The following is a 17,944-nucleotide window of genomic DNA, read 5'->3' as shown; positions in this document are numbered from 1 at the left end:
TTTTCCCCACTGCTTGAGTAGCATGGCAACTTAAACCAGATTGTGTCCTACAGGTGTGTTTGCATGCCTAGTGTCTGGAACTTGGAACTCATTTTGCCATGAAAACAGTGAGTCACAGATGCATATTGAATCCCTAATGATCTCAAAGTGTAAGCAGGATGCTCATTCCCAGCCCTATCAGTTGTCAGACTGACTTGCACAGCACCTGTCACTGTCCCCTTAGCCTACTTTTTCATCCTCACCCCACCTGACGTAGTAGATACTGAATTGTGTGTTACTTGTCTCCTACAACAGGTGTAAGTTTTGGGAGAACAAGTACTTTGGTCACTGCTCTGTCCCCAGTACCTAGAACAGTGCCTGTATCCTAATAATTCATTAGTGACTAAAGAAACACCCCACAGGGGTCTGTAATCAAAACTTCCTGGTTCTTTTTTCATTATAAAAAAATCTTTTCTAAGACCTCCTGTGAGTATCACCAGCAATAGGGTTGGTGATCGTCTGCCCGATGAGAATACCATTCCTGCTGCCATCCTGCTGCGTAGTAACGGGAGCTCCCCCTCAGCTGTGTCTACCCTTCATGCAACCCCACTGCTTTTATAAAAGTGCATTCTTACTGCAAACCGTAATACCAAGCGTGGTGTCCCGGAGGGGGATTTCTGGGTCAAATGGTATGAACGTTTTAAACATCTTACAGCAGTTAAATTCCTTTCCAGGTAAGTTATGCCAGTTTATGGTCCCACAAGCAGTGGTGATGAGTATTACTTCACCCTCAAACCAACATTGAATATTTTCATTGTTTAAACGTTTGCTAAATTGATCGCGGAGAAATGGTTATCTTGTCTCATTTGCTTCAGTGCTTTGATTGCTAGTAAGATTGGGCATTTTTCTCAAAGTCATTTTTTCCCCCCCAAAGTCTTATCATTTACAAGCCTTTTGCCTTTTCTGGGTGTGTGAATTCATTCATATATTGGGCGGGTTTTAGCAACGGGGTCTTAGGAGAAGTCTGATTTGTGAGAGCTCTTTCTTAAATACCGACACGGGCCCTTGGCACATTTGTTGTGAGTGGCGTCCATGTGAAAACCGTGCTGGGCACCAGGTGGCCTGTCCCAGCGGTTGCGTCCCTGACCAGCCTCCAGGGCTCCCCCTCTCCTCAGGGAGCCCTGTCACTCCTTGGCATCCACGCCTGCCAAGAGGTTCCATCTCCTTTCCAATCGGGCCTGCCCTCTCCCTGCACCTCCAGGTCCTTTGCTCCCATAGCGTCACCTTTCTTTTTGGTAAAAGCTCCCATACAACCAAAATCCAGCTGGTGCGGTCACAGGGCCTCACCGGCCTAGACACGGTTTCCCTCCCCCCACCTTCCGGCGGGCTCCACATCTGACTTTCTCCCCCGCCCCCTCCCAGCGCTCAGCCCCTGCTTCTCTGGCTGCCCCACTGTGACTTCACGTGCCTGTAGCGGAGCTTTTCCTGCCAACCTCTGGTTCTGAAATCAGCCCCTCCCGGGGCGCAGCTGCAGCCCTTGTCACACCGTCCCCGGAAGACACCGCTGGGGTCCAGGATGGGAGAAAACCAAAGTAGAGAAGAGGACTAGAGGGTTTGGGGATAAATCTGTCCTCCTAAAAACCAGAAGAGAGGAGAGGAAGCCTTGCCCATCACACTTCGCCATGGTTCCTGCGAACTTCTCATTCTTCTTATTTGTTTCCGGTGCAGCCCTCAGGACGTGGTACTGAGGACACGGATGCGCCTCCCGGGCGAGAGGGCGTACGCACCGTGCGTGGACTTGGTGTGGGACACCGCCCGAGGCTGGACTGCTGGCTCCCTGAGACAACGAGTTGCCCACTTCTGCTCTCTTCCCATGGAGAAAATTGAAATTGCCAAGTACTTCCCCGAAAAGTTTGAGTGGCTTCCGATATCTAGCTGGGTAAAGTTCCAGGGCTTTCTCAGAGAGATTGGGCCTTCCTGGTGTAGTGAATAGGTTAACTGCTGTTTTTCACAGATAGGGAACTTAGTAAGAATTTGAGTTTTCTGTATTCAGGATGCTTGATTTTTCTATAGAACCAGCAATTTACCAAGAGGAAAAAGAAGAAAAAGCAAGATAATTTGCAGGGGGCGCCTTATTACTTGAAAGATGGAGACACTATTGGTATTAAGGTAAGTTATTTATCAGCAAATTTACCACTTTAGTAAAACACCAGGATCAGTGATTTTTTTTTTTTGTAAGATTTTATTTATTTATAAGAGACAGAGGCAGAGACACAGGGAAAAGTGGGCTCCCTGCGGGGAGCCTGATGTGGGAGCAGATCCTGGGATCCTGGGACCCTGGGATCACACCCTGAGCCACCCAGGCATCCCAGGAGCAGTGATTTTTATAGAGAAGTTGTATCAGATCTTCAAGGCTCTGATAATCCTATGATGATCCTCTCTTACATACATTGGAAAATAGGGAAGGCCAGACCACTTATATCATGAGGCCAGAAGAACCTTAGTATCAAAACCTTAATCCTGGGTTGGATTTGTGTGAAAATGCTTCTGAAGTTTTATCATTAAGTGCATTGCTGCAGGTTTGGAATAGGTTCCTGTGTCAGGGGGAGATGTTTCCTTCCATTCCTAGTCCCTGTGAGCAATGTCCTATTAAATTCCCACTGTTTCTGCACCTGTTGAATAATCTGGTGTCGGGCAGCCCGGGTGGCTCAGCAGTTTAGCGTTTGCCTTTGGCCCAGGGTGTGATCCTGGAGTCTCAGGATCAAGTCCCATGTCGGGCTCCCTGCATGGAGCCTTCTCCCTCTCTCTCTCATGAATAAATAATAATCTTAAAAAAAAAAAGAATAATCTGGTATCAGTAAATGACAGAGGTATCCTCACCTGCCCTAGACAAATTTACTTTATCACAAAGTGATATTTTTAAGAATAACTTTAATCCTTGATTTAAGAATTTATTTGTGGATATCAAAATAAGGATTAAATTGCTAATCAATATTTTCACATCAAGGAATAAGCATTCCCTTAACCACCACTTCCACTCAGCATTGTGCTAACCAGGGTGGTATGAGCCTCCTCCTCCCCAAAGTTGAGAGAGAAATAAAGGACCTTCTAAAATGAAAGCACAAAACCATTCTTCATATGCAGTTCACCTAAAAGAAGATTCAAGAGACTATACAGGTACCATCAGATCTGGTAAGAGAGTTCAAAGGTTACAGGATCAGAATAAAACTACAAGATACCTAGGAATACATCCAGCAAAGAGATTTACAAGACCTTTCCAGAGAATATTCCCAAAATACTGAGTGGTATTAAAGCTTCGGTTAGATACAGAGCAACGTCGTGTTCTTGGAAGGAAGCCTCACACGATAGACCAGGAAACAAACATATAAATTCACATGGAGAAGCAACGGGCAGGGAGATTTTTAAACACCATGATGGGCGCTCCCTGGCCTGGTGCCAAGAGCGACCGGGCAGCTGTGTCAGCAGAGTAGCTTCGGGGGGGCGGATGGACGTCACGCCAGGAAACTTGACGGGTACTTGAGGCGACATTAAAAACTGATTATTCAGTAAATGGTGCTGGGGAAACTGGTTATTCGTGTAGGAGAAATTAGTTTCCAAGTTTATGTGCACCTCAGGCCCCAGGAAGTCTGCATCCAGTCTGCCCACACCGTGTACATCAATCTGAAAACTTAAAGGTGAAAGGCAGTCATTTCCAACCTTTAGATTTCAGAGGTCCTTCTTAAACAAAAAGCACAGACCATAAAAGGATGGCAAATGTGACCGCATTGGTTCGTCCGAACAAAGGATACCAAGTGTAAAGACAAGCCACAAACTCACAAAGATGGTCACCGGGTGTAGGTGTGGTCCTTACATCAATGCCAGGAGGACACCCTGATGGGAGGCGGGCCGAGACGAATACCCCCTCAGTTCTCAGGAGAAAAGTGGGGAGCCGAGAAGCAGGGGCTGGTGCTGCCAACCCCCCACCCCGCGGCCCTGGACACCATGTGGTGACGGTGATGGCGCTTGTGCGCAGCAGTGCTTGCGACTTTGCTCCTGGACAGCCCCTGGCACAGCTCGTGCGTTCACGTGAGGGGGTGTGCAGAATGTTCGCTGAAGGACTGGTTGTAACAGCGTAAACTGGAAAGGACAGTGACCCTCAGGAAGAGGACAGATGAAAAAAAAGTGTGGATATGGTGGCGTAGAACACAGCAGTGAATACACCGGAGCTCCGTGGGTCAATGTGGAAATTGGTCACAGTGGTCATCACCGGGAATGTGAAGCCCGTAAAATGCTGTGGATCAGTCGGTCACACACCTGGGGAGCCGTCCAGTCAGAGGGAAAGTGGGAACAATGTCCGGGGACATTGTCTCCAGTGGGCTGAGAGCCAGCGACTGAATCTGTGTTTTCCTTGAAAAATGATCTAAATATGGGCAGAGCTTACGACGGTTAACCGCTGGCTCGCGCTGAGCACTTTTCTTCTCCACCAGCCCCGTCCACGCGTGCATCGAGCTCTGGTTTTCCCAGGACAAGGGTAGGAGCAGGTGCCGTCTTGGGATGAGCCGGTCACGTCACTGGGGCACCTGGGCCCCCAGCCACTCGCCGGCAGCCCTGAGGACGTGGCTGTCGCCCCGTTACCCCTGTATTTCCTCTTTGTAGCGTTTGACAGTTTTTTAAAAAGCCCATCACGCACAGCTCGCTGGAATCCCACGTGTCCTCCACTTGCTGGAGTAGAGATCCGCGCGTTTGTTAGTTTTCTCCCCCGAGAGCAACGTGTATAGACAGCAGAACCCTCCTGCGGCTCCTCGCTGACCACTGTGGTCCTGAAGGGCGCTGGCGGGGCGCTGGCTACCTCTCCCCATGCCTGGCGTGGTGAGGAGCCGGGGGCGCTCACCGAGGCAGCCCGGGGCGGCCAGGGTTCGGGTGAATGACCCGCTGCGACCCCGGGGACCGTCGGGGCAGAGCTGCGCCCACAGCATCCGGGGAAGCCAGGGAGCTAAGGGACCAGGCGCACGGCGTCCCCGGGCTCGCGGGCAGCCGAGGAGGCGGCGGGTGGACGCGGCGACGGGCTCGGACAGCGGCTGCGCTCCCGGGGGCAGGGTCAGCTCCGCGGGGCACCCGGGCCAGGCTCCCCTCAGTTGTTTGGCTCGAGCCTCTTCAGCGGAGGCGAACCCCCTGGTCGCTCTCTTGAAACGCAGAATGTCCTGCTGGAGGACGACGGGGACTTCAGTACCGACGCGGACGACCTGGGGAGAGGGACGCCGAGGCGGCCGAGCAGGTACGGTGCGGCCGGGGCTCCCCGCAAGCCGCGCTGGGCCCCCTACCGGGGCTCCGGGGCCAGGGCCTGCCCCGGGGCCGCCTCCCTGCCCCCTCCGCCCCTCGCTGGGTCTTCTCTGGGGCCTCGGTCACCCCAACAGGTGAGCACGATGAGCACGCGGCGGGCTCCGCAGGGCCCCCCACCTTCCCCTCCTCCCTCCTCTCCCCTGGCCGCGGGCCTCCTGCCCCTACCGCGATCTACTGGAACATTCCACCTCCACGTGCTAGGACCCGGCTCTCCCCCTGTACCCGCATCCCCCTGCAGGCCCCACGGGGTGCCTCCATCCTCCTTACCTGCCCCCCATCTTAGTCCTCCGCTCCCGGCTGAGGGGGGCGGGGGTGCTCCCCGATGCACCTGCCGGCGCGGCCCCTCCCGGGGGGCCACGGGGAGCCGCACGAGGACGAGCGGGCCGGGGCGGTCGTGTCCGTCACCCGCGCACAGCAGCGGCGACTCGGCGCCGGACACGGAGGTCCCAGGGGCCCCCGCAGCCGGATAAACGCCGACCCGTGGTTTCCGCTCAGGTCATGAGCTCGGGGTCGTGAGATCAAATACTAGGGCGGGCCCCCCCCCCCCCCCCGCACGCGCTCTCAGAACCTTACCCTGCGGGGAGGCGCTGCCACCCAGCAGGTTGGAGGGTCCCCGGGGCCGGCCTGCCGCGTGGACCTGGGCCGCCGGGCTGGGGGTGTAAACACGTCCTCCGACTCCGCAGTCTGGGAACCCGTGTGCCGAGGCCACGCAGTGCCCGGGGCCTGCCGGCTCGGCCGTGACAGCCCCCGTGTCTCCCGCAGCCAGGACGCCCTTCGTGAGCGCAGCCGCGACCTCGGCTGCGGGGCCACGACGCCCGGCCGGCCCCGCGCACCAGAAGCTTCTCTTTCCATCCATGTGCGGAGCTTCAGGTAGCGCCTGCGCCCGCGGGACCCAGCAGGGCCGCGCCTCCTGCCCCGCGCCCTGGACGCCGCGGGTCGGGGTCGTGCTGTGGCGGCGGCAGGCGCTGGGGACGGCGCAGGGGCGGGGGCAGGAGCAGGAGCAGGGGCCAAGCTCGGAGCCCCCGCCCCCGCCCGGAGGGACGTCGAGGGCCTCACCGCAGGTCTGTCCTGCAGGAAGCACGAAGCGGACGCTCCCGCCCGAGCCCCACAGGGTCCGGGTCCGGGTCCGGGTCCGGGTCCGAAGCAGGATTCCCGGGGCCGGCAGGCGCTCGCCCTCTTGCCGCAGATGGGGCTGCGGGGCAGGAAGCTGGGCGGCCGCGGGCGGGGGCGGGCGCGGGGGTCGCCGCCGGACCTCGGAGCCCCCGGGGCGAGCTGGAGGCCGCCCCCTTCCTGCGGCGGAGGCCCTCGGTCACCCCTGCGCCCCGAGGGCCGGAGACGCTACCCTGACGACCCCGGGAGCTTTGCTTTGGAGAAAACGGAGGCCTCGCGGGGCCCCTCGACGTCCCTGTGCGCGGGCTCCACGTCCCTGTGCGCGGGCTCCGCGGGAAGAGACCCGCCTGGGGGGGGGGGGCTCCCCGAGCCTGCGGGCCCCGCGCTCCCCTGCGCTCAAGCGCGCTTCTCCTGCTCAATAAACGTTTATATTGAGAAATCACTGTCCGGGTGGTCCGGGGGCTGCCTCACACGTCACACGGAGCTTACATAGACGGGGGGGCGGGGGGGTATGGATTGTTCTGGAAGGAACTGTAAGTGGTCGGGCTTTCTTTTCCTCCAGGGAAAGACGTGGCGGTTGCATTACAGCAAACGGCTTCCCCTGGGATATTTTTCGGGGGGGGGGGGGGCCGTGCACGAGAATTTCGTGATGATCCAGAGTCACGGGGCAGCCCCGAGGGATCCGGCAAGGCCGGCAGCCCCCCACCTCCACCCCGCCCGCAGCGGCGCTTCGTCCCCACGCAGCTTGGGTCAGCAGCAGGCACCGCGCGTTTGCTGGGGGGTTCGAGCCCCGCCTCGGGCAAAGGGCTCCGAAGGGGACGGAGGGCTCTGGCTCCCCGCGGTCGCCCCATCTCCCTCTGCCCCCCCCCGCACCCACTCCCCGCGGTCGCCCCATCTCCCTCTGCCCCCCCCTGCACCCCGACAGCACCCACTCCCCGCGGTCGCCCCATCTCCCTCTGCCCCCCCGCACCCCGACAGCACCCACTCCCCGCGGTCGCCCCATCTCCCTCTGCCCCCTCCTGCACCCCGACAGCACCCACTCCCCGCGGTCGCCCCATCTCCCTCTGCCCCCCCGCACCCCGACAGCACCCACTCCCCGCGGTTGCCCCATCTCCCTCTGCCCCCTCCTGCACCCCGACAGCACCCACTCCCCGCGGTCGCCCCATCTCCCTCTGCCCCCCCGCACCCCGACAGCACCCACTCCCCGCGGTTGCCCCATCTCCCTCTGCCCCCTCCTGCACCCCGACAGCACCCACTCCCCGCGGTCGCCCCATCTCCCTCTGCCCCCCCGCACCCCGACAGCACCCACTCCGCGGTCGCCCCATCTCCCTCTGCCCCCCGCCCCCACTTACCCCATGAGCGCAGCCACTCACCACGGCCGCCGTGTTGCGGGCTGCAGAGCACGGCAGCCAGATGACCGAAGCCAGGCCCTCAGGGGGCTCCACGCACCCCAGGGGGGAGGGTACCGCGACTGTGGCCCAGGAGAGCTCCAGCGCATCACCCCAACACCCCAGCACCTCTGCCCCACAGAGGGGGCTCTGAAGTACGGGGTCCAGCGCCAAGAGGGCCTCCCAGCTCAGCGGCCAGTGCCTGAAAGACAGACGTCGTCAAGGCAGCCCCAGTGGCCCAGCGGTTTAGCGCAGCCTTCAGCCCAGGGCGTGATCCTGGAGACCCGGGATCCAGTCCCGGGTCGGGCTCCCTGCATGGAGCCTGCTTCTCCCTCTGCCTGTGTCTCTGTCTCTCTCTCTCACTCTCTCTCCCTGTGTTTCTCATGAATAAATAAAATCTTAAAAAAAAAAAAAAAAAGACATCATCAGAGCCATCGTGCACAGGCTGGGCTGGCAGGTCACAGCACCCCCCGCCTGCTGGGTGAGCAGCTCCTCCGTCCAGGCCCACCGTGGAGCTCTCGGACCACGGCTTCCCAGAGGCCTCCGGCACCAACACCTGCCCCACAGGTGCACTGCTCTTCTGCCCTGAAGTGTTCTTTGTGCCGGCTCACCCCTCCCCTCCCCTGGGGGTCCTGGCCTCTTTCTTCAGCCTCACACCTGTGTAATACATAGAACTCGCGTCTCTATTTGCTTTAGCTCTTGCCTTCCCAAATACAAATTTTTCTGGAAGGTCTGCTACGGGGATTAGGGTCAACTCAGAGACAAGACATGTAGTTCTCACTCATAAAAGAAGTGTGGTGGGAGGAGGCGGGGAGGTGTCAGGAAAATTCGTAGAGACCACAGAGATGCCAAGGAGTGGGCTTCTGTCTCTGCCACCCTGACTACGTGCCTGCATTCTCCCCGCCACCCCATGGCCCAGGCTGGCTCCTGGAGTGCCACCCATCACGTCCACCCTCCTCGCTAGCAGCAGGAGGAAAAAGAAAGGTAGCCCCATGTTTTAAAGGAAACTTTCTGAAAATCTCAGTTAATGCTTATGTTCTTTTGTCCAAAAGCTGGTGGCATCCCTAAGGTTGACCGCAGAGGCCACTGGAGGATGTGGTCACATTTGCAGGGGACTCGCTTGGGCACGCTGCCTTGCCCACGTGATGTGGGGATCTACAAGGGAGCAGGAGACAGAAGCCTCATGTTCACAGGCCTCAGGCGGTGGCCTCCACAAACGCCGAAGAGTCTGAGCCTCTAACGTTCCAAAGCAGACCGTGCAGCAGAGGGCCGGGCCTCGGGTAAGCGGAGGCCGTGGGCACAAAACTGGAAGGTGCCCCAAAACCTCAGCCATCAAGACAGATCAGTTTTGAATGATAGCTTTTTTTAGAAATGAAAATTAATGCAGAAAAATCCACGATGAATGAAATTCTAAGATTTTTAAACACGGGATCGGTACAAGTTAAAAAGTCCTGCCCGCCCAGGGGCCTGGGCCACTCTGTTGGTTCTGCGTCTGGCTCCTGAGTTCAGCTCCAGTCATGGTCTTGGGGTCGTGAGATGGGGCCGCGCTGGGCGTGGGACCTGAGGCTCCCTCACTCTCCCTTGCCCCCCCCCCCGCCCCCAACACACACACACGCTCTTAAAAAGCCCCGGCAGCCTAGAGATGATCTTTGGGAAAAAAACCTCAGTCCTCCCCGCACCCAGCGCTCTGGCCTACGGGCGCCCCCAGCAAGCCCCGGGCGCTGGGCTTCGGGGCCACGATGCCCGCGTGTTAGTCCAGGCCCGATTCTCTCACCTGTCGTGTGGGTGGAGCTTGGTGGCAGGCCCGGGACACCGGACAGGTCTGGTCCCACCTTTGCCCCATGCTGTGTGCCGTGCGACAAGCCGGGAACCTCTCAGCCTGTTCCGCCTGTTCCTCGTCTGTGGGACGCAGGGCTGTTGGGAGCGAGGACGGCGCTCACACCGCCGGGCAGGGCATGCTGCGAGTGTGTGAGCATCAGAGTCCTGCACGGCCCGCTCCTGTCACTGCCTGGTACAGTCGTGGGCTTGTCACGCAGTTCTGGACAATGAGACGTGACGGGGGAGGTCAGCGGCACCCAGGGCTCCTGAAAAGATTCCTTTTATTTTAGAAAGAAACACAGAAGAACCACCACGTGCTCACACACCTTACCCTGGGCTTGGGTGAAACGTGGGTGTGATGGGAGTGGTGGCCGCCACCTTGTACCATGAGGCGTGATCCCGGGTAAGCCCCCCGGGGGGAGCACACCACAGTAGGACTGGGGGTGAACGAGGGGCGGGACGGAGAGCTGCAGGGGCACCCAACACGTGCAAGGCCCACGCAGCACTCTGGCCCCCGGCCCTCCCCCCGGACAACGGGGAGATGATAGAGGGACCTGGAGCTCGGAGCGCTCCTGGCCTACAGCGTCACGGGGCAGATGTGGGAGGATGAGAGGCCCTGCCCCCGCCCCTCCCTCAGCAGGCGGTGCAGGCTGCGTGCGGTGGAGTCTGACCCCTGCCCCCCCCCCCGCCCCCCAGGCGGCCCGACCTCCTTGCTGAGTCTTTAATTCAACAGACCGTAAACCTGCGCCCACAAGGACAGTGGCTTTCCGTCTGCCCTCCAGCCAATTCACCCTACTTTTAGAGTGGCTGAAAACCATAATCCTAAATCCCGTTTGGAAAGATCTGGGCAGCTTTTACAGGAAAGCACGAAGGACGACGACAAGGAATGTGACAATGAAGATTTTATTTATACACAGAACCACCTATTTACAGCCCCAGGTCGGGTATGTACACGGCAATACAGGAGGCGTTTGCTTCCACGGCGGGCACTGTATAAATTAAGATCATAAATATGAGGGGTCAGCCCCACCCGAGGGCACAAAACCTTTTCTCCGAGACTCCCCAGGGCCCTCCCGCCCCCCTGCACCGAGGCCGGGGTCCCCGCGGGAGGAGTCGGGGCAGGCAGGGCAGCGGCCCGCGGCAGCCGCAGCGCCAGCCCCACACCGATGCACTTTCATGCGACACCACAGTTACGCCACTCACCTCTAACTTACTAGAATGGGTTTTTACGTAAACAGTGTTGTTTTAATCACTGACAACATACTAATTTTAAACACCATGCTTGTCCCAACCCTCAGCTTTCCTGAGGGGTGGCCCCGCGGCTCCAGCACCAGCCGCCGCCACTGCGCTTGTCCCGAGGACCCGGGACCCCACAGACGTGACCACGCAGACGCGGTTCCAGTACCACGGGCTCGGGTCCCCAGCCTCCTTCGTCAGCCTGTTCTACCTCAAAAGCCAGTGACTTCTGGTGGCCAGACGACCCCTCCGCCTTCCACGTCCCAAACGGCTGACTGCTGGCACCCAACTCGGGGGGGGGGGGCCACGCGCAGCCCCCCAGCCTACCTCGGATGGCGCAGCTGCACACCCTGTGGGGCACGGGTCACTTCGCCCCAAACCCAGTGCCGCCACTCCACCCTGGGACAGGAGCACCCCAAACCGGAGGCTGGGGCCTGGCTGGGCTCACAGGTGGGCCCACCGTGCACACCAGGAAGGGGGGAGGCACAGGGGCCTGCAGAGCGAGTGGCAGGTGGAGGCTGCAGTGGTGACTGACGGTGCCCTCGGCCCAGCACCCCCACACGGTCGCGGGGGGGGGGCACGAGCTACCGGGTAGGGGGTGGTACACTGCAGACACACGCCGTTCCCCCACCCGGGGCCCCAGAGGGCTGTGGACGAGGGCGAGCATAGCTCGAGACAGAGAGCCGACCGCCCACAGGGTCAGAGAGCGTGGGGACGCGGCGCGGGCCCAGCTTGGGCTCCCCAGCGCCCAGGAAGCGCGCCCTCCAGCCACGGCTCACGCACACGCGTCTTCTGCCTGCACAGGCAGGAGGCCTGGCAGCTCTGGGGCCGACGCGGCAGGTCCCCGGGCCAGCAGCTCCACAGAGGGTGCCAACTGGGACCAGGGACCAAAGGCAAACGGGGAGGGCATCTGTCGGCCCAAGGTCACAGCCACCCATGCACCTGGCGTCAGGAGGGCGAGTCGGGCCCCTCACGGCGCCGGTGAACATTGGGGGCGGGGGGCGGCAGCGCACCCCTGCCGCTCTCAAGCCAGGACGGGCAGGATCTCTGTGAAAGACTCAGCAGTCAATGGGGTGCAGCAGTGGGTGGCCTCACGGGGCTGCTGCAAAGATCCAGGCCAGCGGCACAGAACTTTCCAGTGCAGGAGGCTGCCTGCCAGCGGGGCCAGCATCTGCACGCCTGGGAGATGCCACATGGTGTAGGGTGACCAGGCTCGCAGGGAACCCCCAGGACAAGCGCGCGGCGCCCAGGAGGTCAGGCCTGGCCTGCGGTGCAGGTCAGCAAGAGCAGAGGTGGTGGTAGTTGCCCCACATGACGCCGGGCTGGACAAGGTGCTGTTTCAAAGGTAGCTATGTTGGTGTGTTCGAGACCCCGGAGCGGTCACAGAACGGGCGTCTGTGAGGCTTCCTGTCTGGAGCAGAGGGAGTAGCACCATGAGAAGGGGCAGGCGCTGCGCCGGGGCAGCATCCCCCCGGCCTCAGTTGCGGGGGGCGCGGAGGACGCAGGCCGACAGGGCCAGGGCTAGGCCTCGGTGGCAGGAGTGCTCCGGCTCAGCTCCTTGATGCCACACAGGATCCTCTTCATGTGGCCCACCTTGGTCACGCCGAGGTCCTGCAACGAGAGGACAGCGTCCTGACACCGGGAAGCAGGCCGGGCCCCCGCGGGCCTTCTACCCGGCGTTCTGAACACAAGGGAGGGGGAAGAGATGAAGACGGTGACACCAGATGGAGACGGCACACGCATGAACAGTGGCGCAGACACCCTACACCTCCCCGTGAGTCACCAAGTCCCCGCCGTCGTGCAGGACAGACACGGCCCACAGGCCCGGCGGCAGGTGGATGCAGTGACTCGAGCAGGCTGCTGGCCAGGACGTCCCCGGGGGCCCCTCAGCCCTCAGGACACCGCGCTGAGCTCCGGGGTCAGGCCGGTCCGAGCAGCCCGCCTGGTGGACCCGCCTCCAGCCCCGCTGCGGGCGCCCCCGCCTCACGCACGCACTGCACGCACCTCCCTGCGCGCCCCCCACGCTCCGGGCTGCCGGCAGCCTCGACAGCAGGTCTATCGGTGCCAGCTTCCCAGCAGCATTAGTTCAAGCCTCTGTACCACCGGTCGGTAATTCTCATGGTGTTTCAGACATTTTTGCTACTAGACCTGTTATGGTCCCGTGACCAGTGTTCAGAGCTCACTGACGCTCCTGACGGCTGGCAGTTTATAGCCATGAAGCGTTTCTTCATTAGGGAGGCACGGTTTGAGACAGAATGCTGCCGCACACCCAACAGCTGCAGCATAACGTAAGCGTGACCTTGGTGTGCACTGGGAAACCAAACAGCTCGTCTGACCCGCTTCCTCGCAGGGGTCTGGGCCGGACCCGTAGCATCTCCGGGGGGCGCCTGGATGGCAGCTCCAAAGGGACTGGGACCCGGGTGCTGGGGCCGCCACCGCACCGAGCTCTTGGGCTGACTGACTAGCAGAGCTGCATCCCCCAACAGGGTTGTTTTTTCTTTTAAGTGGGCTCCACCCCCAATGTGGGGCTTGAACCCACAACCCTGAGACACAGAGTTGCATGTTCTACCCTGAGCCAGCCAGGCACCCCCTTCAGTAGGATCTTTAATGTTAAAATATTTCACCTGTCCGATCAGGTTAAGAAAAGCAAGGCCACCCCCCTGATGCCCACTTTGGCTTTGTCTGGCTGTGGGGGATGGAGACATCACTGCCGGGGGGCAGGGGCGGCCTCTTGGCCACCGCCGTGCATCGCCCCAAGCCGTGCACGAGAGAGAAGCATGAGGAGAGCCCTGATGCTGGGCCATGGCCAGGTCAGAGGGAAGGGACAGAGGGAGCACAGGGAAGCCCAGGGCGGGTTCCCAGGAGACGCTATGGAAGTACCTTGAGGTCCCTCCGCTCCAGGTGCAGGAGCTCGGAGCCCCGGATGTCGTGCCGCGTGAAGATGTCCTTATACTCACAGAGACTGAGGTGCTCCAGCCAGGCAGCAACCTCCTCTGTCCCCCAGAGGTGAACTGTCAGAGACGGAAAAGCACGAATGCAGTGAGTGCCCAGAGCCCAGCGCGAGGCAGGTGGCAGCTGGCGCCTGAGACACCCCAGCAGCAACGTCCTAAGACATCCCAGCAGCCAGCACCCAGATGCCCCAGCAGCAGGTACCCCAGACACCCCAGCAGCCAGCACCCACATGCCCCCAACAGCTAGCACCCGAGACAGCCCAGCAGCCAGCACCCGAGACAGCTCAGCATCTGGCTCCTGGGATGCCCAGCTCCCCACATGCCCGCCAGTAGGGACCCCACACAGGCCCCCCGCAGCCACACGGCCGCCCAGCCACAGGCACCGCCCAAGCCACCCAGAAAGCAGCAGGAGAGCCTCCAGCTCCCAAGGGGCGTGAGCTACAGCAGGGGCTGCGGTCTGTTCCTGCCAGGACGGCCCTCAGCGTCCCTGGAGGGACTGGGCAAACACCCATGTGACTGTGCCGCTGAAGCCAGCCTGAAGCCAGCCTGCCGTCCTCTCTAGAGGCATCGCTTTGCTTCTGGTCCACGGCAGGAAGGGAAACAGGCAGAGATTTCATGGAGTCAGAGCCACCGTCATTAAAAGAAACCCAACTGCTGGACAAACATGCGAAGAAGAAAACTCTAACGGAGCGACCACTACCCCCAAATCCAAACCCGGGGCTGCCCGGCACCTGAGCGCACTGGAGACAGCCATGCTCAGAACCGGCCCTCTGGACAGAGATTTTAAGCCCCGATTTACAGACTCCCCCCAAAAATGTCGAGTGCCATTTTCTATCCAGGTCCTGGCCCACAGGCGCTGGTGGCCTGGGCACCAGCACGGGGCCTGGGTGCAGGAGCCAGCGGCTGGGGACCAGCAGCCCCTCCCAAAAGACAGGCCCAGGGGGGCCTGCACAAGACTCGAGTGTGAGCTCCGCGTCTCTGAGTGTCCTGTCACCTCTGCTGTCCCCCTCCCACCTCGCACCCCCCATCCAGGGCAGGCAGGCAGTGTGGGGTCAGTCCCCGGAGGCGGCACAGGGAGGGCCCTGGGGTGGGAGCGACAACGAGGGGCAGGAAGCCAAGGAGCAGTTCGGCAGCCACAGAGACACCGCGGCACAGGCCGCGACAGGGCTGGTGGTCGGGGACCACGGGAGAAAGCAGAGACCACGGGGCCCCCGCGGGCGGCGCGGGCAGCCAGAAGGACAGCGGGAGGGCAGGTACCCGGGGCTCCCAGGCTGCTGCGAGCTTCTCTGTTCTTGCTGTTTTTCTCTTTCTTAAACTTGGTCACCAGGCGGAACTTGCCACTGCGGCTGCGTTTTGAAAGCTCCAGCATCACATTCTGTGGGGAAAGCAGAGACAGCGTCAGGCCAGAAGAAGCTGGGTGGGATGGCTGGGGGTGGGGGGCGGGCTGGGGTCCCTGCTTACTCAGTCTGGCACCCCCTGGGGTTCTGTAACACCTTTCACAGGTGGTTTCACAGTGATCACTCAGTGTCTAATTTCACATCCCATTTCCTTCATTTTAGACCCTGTTTCTCATGTGATTAGAAAGCTCCATAAATACCAGTGCATTCTACCAAGATCGTCCAGTGGGTCACAGTCCCGCACAATACACGTGTGCACACGTACTCCCCCTGTATTCACAAACAAGCATAACTTCCGTACTTCCCAGGACTGCCCGTCTCGTCTTGCCCCTGAGGGCCAGGACTCTGCCCAGGCCCAGTCTACGACGTCCCCACACTGACCCACACAGACTCGACAGCTTTATGACACTTTCAGACCTGAAAGGGACATGTGGTCCCACTAAAAAAAATGCCACAGGGATTTTCATTAGAATCGCACCAAATCTCAAGTGGGGGAAGAGTACGTGTCCTCACGCTCGGGAACGTGTGTCATGCCTCCAACCCTCCCTGTGCCCGACAGGCCCCCTTGCGGGTTTCCCATCAGAGGCGTCTCAGGCTTCAGGTGAGAGACCTCTCACAATAGGATTTCTAACCGATGGCTGCCGTACTCCGGGAACTTACCTTCACAAATTTCTTATACTTTGCAAAATTACCAACCATCAATTCTAACAGCTGCTGCACGAAGACAGACCACTGGCTCCCAGGTGACGGGCTCTTCCGTGCAGACACTGGCAGGCGCCTGCCTCACTCCTCAGTGCTCCCGCAGGAGGGGCGCCCAGTGACCCGCAGTGACCCACAGCTGCCCTCCTGCATGGCCCAACAGCATCCTATGCCTGACTTTACAGTTTCTTTTATTAAATGCATATGAGGATTACATTTATTTCTAACTTTTAATGTATTTTCATCCGTTCATAAAATGGGATGACCAGCAGAATGAGGCTGATTATCAACATGTGATCTTACTCCATCTCCCCACCTTTTAAATTAAGCAAATTTCAGACATCAAACTACTCCCCGTCCCAAATACTTCAGTATGCAACCCTAAAACAGGAGCACTCTCTTAAAGCACCTAACCACAGCACCATCCTCACACCGTCACAAGTCATCTACATCTAAGAATGCTAAATCTCCCTGGCCGTTCAAAGGCTTATCCTCACAGCTGGTATGTTTGGATCAGGACCCTCACAAGGGCCACAAGGGACATTCAGGAAAACCAGCTGTCTATTATCCGGTAAGACGGTTCACGTTCTGACTCAGACCCACACAGACACGGGGCCAGCGTGGAGCTGCTCACTGGATCCAGACTCACACCTTCAGACATGACGAGGTCACCGGCAGCACCACAGGCTTGCGACTGCCTCCTGATCGGTGAGGCCTGCCGTCCACTTCCTGGGGTCAGTGACTTCTTCCACCACCCACCTACAACCCTCCGGAAGTACAGCGCTCATGGGGGCGGGGGGGGGGGGGGGACGCAGGGCACAAAATGGCCTTTCCATCCCTCTGCACTTTCCAGCTGGAAGTCTCTTATAAAGAACTACTTTTAATTGATTTAAAGAAACTGTTTTTATGGATCTACTGATAATATGCAATTTTGAGATCAGATGTGCTAGTTTAAAAAAAACTTTCAAAGTTCTGACGATTTGCTTCATGACATGTGAATATGCTCAACACTACTTGAACTGTACACTCAAAAACAACAGATATGGTAAATTCCATGAGTTTCTTATCATGACTTAAAACAGGAACTGAGATAATGTCCATCTTTTCCTAGCTTTGATGCTATTTCTCATATATGGAAATGACATATCCCTTGACATTTTTTATCTTTTCAAGTTGTCCTGTGGCTATTCTTCCTTAAACATCTTCAGACTTCACTCTGTATAAATTTTTTTCTGAAAATTCATCAGTTTCAGCAAGATTTTTAAATTAGCATTTCTTTGAAAATAGTATAATTGATTTATTCTCTTATCTATTGTTACCTGACCCTTACCACTTCGTGTTGTCCAATCTTTCCTTGATTATATGCCACAGAGTGATTTAATTTCTTGTACTTTACAGTTAACTTCTGAACAACATAGAAGTCAGGGATGCCATGAAGTTGAAAATCCATGTGTAACTTCTGACTCCCCAAAGAGCCTTACTGATAACATAAACAGTCACTGCATATTTGATATGTGTATCACATACTGTATTCTTACGGGAAAAAAAAAAAGCTACAGAAAATAAACCGTTAAGAAAATCCTATGAAAAAAATACATTTACAGTACTGGACCATATTTAATGGAAAGAAACCTGCATATAAATGGACTCACAGAGTTCAAACTGTATTGTTCAAGAGTCAGCTGTACTTGCTAAGAACTAACTCGCAGATTTGTCAGCTCTTTTTTTACTTTCAAATAAATAACTGTCCTATGTTTATTCTAGTAGAAATGTGGCACCATCCCCTTCACGCTTCCCTTTGCCCACTCTACGTCACCTCCATCTCTCCCCCTGTGTGGGCGAGACTGAGCCGGAGTCCCAGAGGCTGGGAGCGCTGAGCTGTGAGGCAGCCAACAGAAAGGGTGGAGAAGTCAGGAGCCCTGGGGAGCCCAGAAGGTCCCAGGAGCAAGTGTGGTTTTCCTTTCACTCCTGGGATGCCTGGGTGCAGTTTCTGGCCTTAGGTTCTCTGGGATGAACACCTACAAAA

At 58.3% G+C, this 17,944-nt stretch overlaps 2 protein-coding genes across 13 annotated transcripts in view; one reads left to right on the top strand and one right to left on the bottom strand.

Moving 5' to 3' along the window:
* The window catches only part of USP40 (ubiquitin specific peptidase 40), a 77,507-nt gene extending 70,636 nt beyond the window's left edge, over nucleotides 1-6,871 (top strand). For 4 of the 8 annotated variants that reach the window (XM_038574234.1, XM_038574233.1, XM_038574241.1 and 1 more), the window contains 4 exons: nucleotides 1,708-1,918; nucleotides 2,053-2,148; nucleotides 5,175-5,254; nucleotides 6,082-6,871. In XM_038574234.1, coding sequence (XP_038430162.1) covers nucleotides 1,708-1,918; nucleotides 2,053-2,148; nucleotides 5,175-5,254; nucleotides 6,082-6,193 — 499 coding nt within the window. In that variant the 3' untranslated portion in view covers nucleotides 6,194-6,871. Of the gene's footprint in view, nucleotides 1-53; nucleotides 1,678-1,707; nucleotides 1,919-2,052; nucleotides 2,149-3,123; nucleotides 4,999-5,174; nucleotides 5,255-6,081 lie in introns of those variants that run through there. The other 4 variants (XM_038574235.1, XM_038574238.1, XM_038574236.1 and 1 more) reach the window with 4 other exon arrangements.
* Nucleotides 6,872-10,519: 3,648 nt separating this feature from the next.
* DGKD (diacylglycerol kinase delta) overlaps nucleotides 10,520-17,944 on the bottom strand; it is a 110,518-nt gene continuing 103,093 nt past the window's right edge. For 4 of the 5 annotated variants that reach the window (XM_038574228.1, XM_038574230.1, XM_038574232.1 and 1 more), the window contains 3 exons: nucleotides 15,080-15,197; nucleotides 13,752-13,882; nucleotides 10,520-12,482 (listed from right to left, as the gene is read on the bottom strand). In XM_038574228.1, coding sequence (XP_038430156.1) covers nucleotides 12,393-12,482; nucleotides 13,752-13,882; nucleotides 15,080-15,197 — 339 coding nt within the window. In that variant the 3' untranslated portion in view covers nucleotides 10,520-12,392. The remainder of the gene's footprint in view (nucleotides 12,483-13,751; nucleotides 13,883-15,079; nucleotides 15,198-17,944) is intronic. The other variant, XM_038574229.1, reaches the window with a different exon arrangement.

This window comes from Canis lupus, chromosome 25 (genome assembly GCF_011100685.1).
Source record: "Canis lupus familiaris isolate Mischka breed German Shepherd chromosome 25, alternate assembly UU_Cfam_GSD_1.0, whole genome shotgun sequence".
Taxonomy (NCBI): domain Eukaryota; kingdom Metazoa; phylum Chordata; class Mammalia; order Carnivora; family Canidae; genus Canis; species Canis lupus.
The sequence above is the reverse complement of the archived record's forward strand: the minus strand, read 5'-3'. Positions and strand labels throughout refer to the sequence as shown.